The following is a 5,013-nucleotide window of genomic DNA, read 5'->3' as shown; positions in this document are numbered from 1 at the left end:
TCACCTCTGCTGGCAAACACAGAGTCTGAGTTCTTGGCCATAGACAGAACGCTCTCCACATCTAGAGCAAATAAGTGTAGCAAAGGAGATGTACTTGGGCTGTCTTATGGCCCTGAGTCTATCTATTTCCTCTGCACAGAGTTGGGTAAATCTCTCTGTGGAGATATAACCCAACTCATCATAGCACTCCAGCGGGGCAGGGTACTGTTCCACATTCATCTTGCTCAAGTTAGCTGTGTGCTGCAAAAGTTTCCTCAGGTTGTGCATGGAGAAGTAATTGTCATAGAAACTGACATTGGCCAGCTGAGAGCACTTGCTGAGGGCAGGTATGAGCATAGTGAGATGAGAGTCTGAAATCCAACAAGCCTTCAAGTCCAGGGATTGCAAAGTGTCTGCCACATTCTCTAGGAGGATTTGGAGAGGCCTAAGATCCAAAGACGTTAAGCCCACATGTTTCATGTCCAGATGTTTCAGCTGAAAGAGCTTCGGGCACTCGGACAAGGAATTCAGGTCTGACTGTGAAAGGTTGCAGGAGGTGATGGACAGGGTCTCCAACGGAGCCATCAGGCACCTAGAAATAGACAAGGAGATTATTTCTGGAAAATGGTGTTGGAGAATATGGGTGGTATTTAAACAGAGGTAGAAAGAATTCGGTGCCCAAGGTCAGTTTGACCAAATAGCAAGGACACTCTCTAAGATGCTTCTTGTTGGAATCTGCTCAGTCAAGACAAACCCACCCTTCCTCTCTTTAGCCTCACTCTCAAGCAGAAAACTGTTCAGCCCATAAGCACAGAAAACACTCATAAGAAATTCCAAACCACGAGTCTGAGAGATCTTTTCATCTTCTGCTATCTTCTTCAATTTCTTTCTTCCGAGACTTGAAGTTTTTCATACAAGTCTTTCACTGGCATAGTTAGAGCTACACCAAGACAGTTTATGTTTTTTGGGGGCGATTGTGTTGTTTTCCTAATTTTTTTTTTAGCCTGTTTGCCTTTTGAATACAGAGGAATACTGATTTTCTCTTTTAGTAAATTTTGTATCTAGCCACTTTCCTTATGGTGATTTTCAGCTATAGAATTTGCTGGAAGATTTTTGGGGTCACCCGTGCATACTATCATATCATCTGTGAATAAATTCAATGCAGATCCTATCAAAATACCAACAAAATTCTTCAGACCTTGAAAGAATTTTCAGCAAAACAAAAAACCCGGAATAGCTAAACCAATCATGTACAATAAAAGATCATCTGGAGGTAGTTCTATCCCTGAATTCAGGCTGTACTATAGAGCAATAGTAATAAAAACTGCATTGCAAAGGCATAGAAACAGACTCTGCGGTCAGTAGAAGCAAATAGAAGATGCATAAAAACCCACACACCTATAGGCATTTGAGTTTTGACAAAGAAAAACCATACAATCGAAAAGAAGACAGCATCTTCAACAAATGGTGCTGGTCTTACTGGATGTCTACATGTAGAAAAATGGAAATAGATTCACATATATCACCCTGAACAAAACTCAAGTCTAAGTAGATCAAATACCTCAACATAAACCAGACACACTAAATCTATAGGAAGGAATATAGGGGAAGAGCTTTGAACTCAATGACACAGGAGATATCTTCCTGAACAGAATACCAATAGCTCACGCCATAAGATCAACAATCAATAAATGGGATCTCATGAAACTGAAAAGTTCTGTAAGGCAAAGAACATTGTCAACAGAACAAACAGCAGACAACAGACAGGGAAACAATCTTCACCAACCCTACATCTCACAAATCGCTAATGTCTAGAATCTATAAAGAACTTAAGAACTTAAGCACCAAGTATCCAAACAAAAAGTAGAAATGGGGTACAGGGCTAAGCAGAATTCTCAACAGAGAAATACTGAATGGTGGAGAAACATTTAAAGAAATGCTCCACATCTTTAGTAATCAGGAAAATGAAACTCCAAATGACTCTGAGATTTCATCTCATACATGTCATATATGGCTAAGATAAAAAACTCAAGTAACAGCACATGCTGGAGAGGATGTGGAGAATGGAGAACTCCCCTCCCCTCGATTGCTCGTGGGAGCACAAACCTGTACAACCACTTTGGAAATCAATCTGGCACTGTCTTAGAAAAGTGAAAAAAGCCCTTCCTCAAGAACCAGTGATACCACTCCTGGGCATACACCTGAAAGATGCTCCACCACACAAAGGCCTTTGATCAACTATGTCTATGTTTATAACAGCTTTATTTATAATAAACACAATCTGCAAACAACCTAGATGTCCCCCAACCAAAGAATGGATAGAGAAATTACAAAATTTGCAAGCAAGTGGATGGACTGGAAAAGGTCATCCTGACTGGGGTAACCCAGAAGAAGAAAGACACTCATGGTATATACTCACTTATAAGCAGATATTAGCTATGTAATACAAATAAACATTCTAAAATCTACAGACCTGAAGAAGCTAAACAAGGAGGAACCTAGTGAGGATGCTTAAATCTCACCCAGAAGGGCAAAAAGATAGAGACTGCAAGCAGTTGAAGAAAGGAAAGAGGAAGGGAGGCTACCATAGATGTCCTCTGAAAGACTCCACTCACCATGGGATCAAAGCAGATGTAGAAACACACAGCCACTATTTGGGCAGACAACAGGGAGTCTTTTGCAAGATGGTGGGATAGACTCAGATAGTACAGGAGCCCCGGGAAGAAAACAACAAAGCCCAAAACTCTTGGGCCAGGGGAGCCTACAGAGATTGATGCACTAGCCAAGTACCATTCATGGAGAAGAACTAGACCCCCTGCTCAGATGTAGCCAACATACAGATCAGTCTCCAAGTGAGTCCACTAATAAGAAGAGCAGGAGCTGCCACTGACATGAACTTGGTTGCCTGTTGTTTGATCATTTTGCCCTGGCAGGGTGGCTTTACCAAGCCACAGAGGAAGAGGATCCAGGCATTCCTGAGGAGACTTGATAGGCTAGGGTCTTATAGGAGGGGAGGAGTACCTTTTTCAAGGTACTAGAAGAAGGGGATGGTAAGAAAGAAAGATGGAGGGTGAGATTCAGGAGAGATGAGAGAGGATACTGCAAAAAGGATACAAACTGAATGTATAAACTGTAAATGATAATAATAATAATAATAATAGAAGATAAAGAGAGGAATTTCCAACCCATGAAAGTCCTGGCAGGCTCTAGGGATACTTTCTGTGAGCTCACTGAACTCTGCATTCCATCAATGCCTCTGCACAGTCACTCTTAATAACATTTAAATCCCACATTAGCCACATTGTTCCATGCACTCAGCTCTACTTGAGCTCAAAGCATTTAAACCATGTGAAATTCGGGACAGATTGAGGCTGCTCTCACAGATCTGAGCACAAAGCTCGCTTCCACACTGTGTTGGTGAGTCCCCTGAATCCTGACTACATTCTTCCCTTCCTGTTTCATTTCCATTGGATTGGTGGGCATGATTCCAAGAAGAATTACAATCCATCCATACTAGATCTGACCTTCAGGCCTTTGATTCATGACTGGGCATTTGACACCATGATTCATTATACATGGAAATAATACATGACCTTCATATTCTAATGTGGCTTAAATATTCTACCCAGTGACAGGCAGGCATCATGTACTACTAATCCTCAAAATTATGAAGAAATGTCTGCTCTGGCAGCTGACCCAGCCCTCATACTTACTTACCCAAGAACCTGTTTCAGGTGGTCTCTAAGAAAGTACATGCCATTCATGGAGAGGTGCTGGAGACAGTTGAGTTTGGAAAACTGAGAAATGAAATTCCTGACACACTTCTCTTCTCTGTCTGTTGTTCTGTTGCCAATCAGGAACACAGTCTTGAAGATGGAGGCCAGCAAGAGTTTGCGAAGATTTCTCATCTGGCCCAGGTAGGGAGTAAGTTGTAACAGCTTTAACAAATCCCAACTGAGCATGTTCAGTTCCAATTCCTCAATATACTCCAGATGGAAGACATTCAAGACCTCTCGGATAACATAGACAGGCAGAGCCCAGATCTTCATCTCCATACAGCAGAACTGTATGGAGCCCTTTCTCTGGTGGGCCCAATGCAAGAAGCATGCTTGCTTTTCATTCAAACAATACATAAGCCAAAGGTCAGCTACCACCTTCAGGCGCTGCCTCAGTGCATATCTGGGAAGGACCTTCACTACTTGCTGCTCATCCAGGGTCTCTGCTGAGCAGTCACCATCCTCTGCATCAGCCCATATGCTCCAGAATTCATGGTGCTTCTTCCGCAGGTCAAGAACCTGAAGTTTTCCCCTCCTGTAGGAAGACATGAGAACTGTAGGCTACATGTCAAGATTGAATACTGACTCAGCATTTCCTCCTCTAAACTCAGCTCTAAATCCTCCACATTCTTTGTGTTTTTCAGCAGCCAGTGTCCAGCCTGCATTAACTTTCCCTGAGCTGCACAGGTAGTCCTGATAACTTTCCTTCCTCTAAATGACTCGATTTCTCCTTAGTCCCAGTACTAGTGATTGTGGGAACACCAGGGAAACATCATTTCACTGTCTGCATGCATCTCCAAACTCTGATCATAGTCAACCTTCCTTAGGACAAGCAAAGAACAGCTTGCAAGGGCCCTGCATCTCTATCTAGTGGTCTATCAGAAGCCTCATGTGGAAGCCATATCCCTAAACCCACAATCTCTTCCCTCTTATCTATGGGCTCCATTCTACAGTACTTGCTTATTGCTTACCTGGAGTGAAACTTTCTTTGCAGCCACGTGTCTACTCCTGCTAGAACTGCCTGCAAGGTTTCCAAGTCAGCAGTCTTCATCAATGCCCCCACAGGGAGACAGGGGAAAGGCCAGGCTGCCACCATTGCCTTCACAGTTGTAGTGTGTCTGCCAGTCAAGGCCTCCTTGAACAGTGCTGGGAAGAACACCATGGGCAGTTTGTCCAGAGCTGACATGTCCAAGGTCTCATCTCTCAGCAGAGCCTGCATTGCCAGCTTCAGGAGTGTGGGTGGAGTCTGAGCACTCAT

At 43.2% G+C, this 5,013-nt stretch overlaps 1 protein-coding gene across 1 annotated transcript; it reads right to left on the bottom strand.

Annotated features, from left to right (window-relative positions):
• Window positions 1-5,013, bottom strand: LOC132652893 (PRAME family member 12-like). The gene is made up of 3 exons (XM_060378832.1): window positions 4,727-5,013; window positions 3,697-4,290; window positions 1-571 (listed from the first exon to the last, which is right to left on the bottom strand). Exons 1-3 carry the CDS (start codon window positions 5,011-5,013, stop codon window positions 1-3), a joined length of 1,452 nt encoding a protein of 483 aa, XP_060234815.1.

This window comes from Meriones unguiculatus, chromosome 3 (assembly GCF_030254825.1).
Source record: "Meriones unguiculatus strain TT.TT164.6M chromosome 3, Bangor_MerUng_6.1, whole genome shotgun sequence".
NCBI classification, from domain to species: domain Eukaryota; kingdom Metazoa; phylum Chordata; class Mammalia; order Rodentia; family Muridae; genus Meriones; species Meriones unguiculatus.
Note: the sequence above shows the minus strand (reverse complement) of the source record. Positions and strands in the feature narration are given on the sequence as shown.

Coding starts and splice junctions, on each gene's coding strand:
- LOC132652893 (XM_060378832.1), bottom strand. CDS start 5,013: ATGAGTGCTCAGACTCCACCCACACTCCTGAAGCTGGCAATGCAGGCT. Junction 4,291..4,726: donor CAAAGAAAGTTTCACTCCAG/GTAAGCAATAAG, acceptor GTCTTCCTACAG/GAGGGGAAAACTTCAGGTTC. Junction 572..3,696: donor CACCTGAAACAGGTTCTTGG/GTAAGTAAGTAT, acceptor GTCTATTTCTAG/GTGCCTGATGGCTCCGTTGG.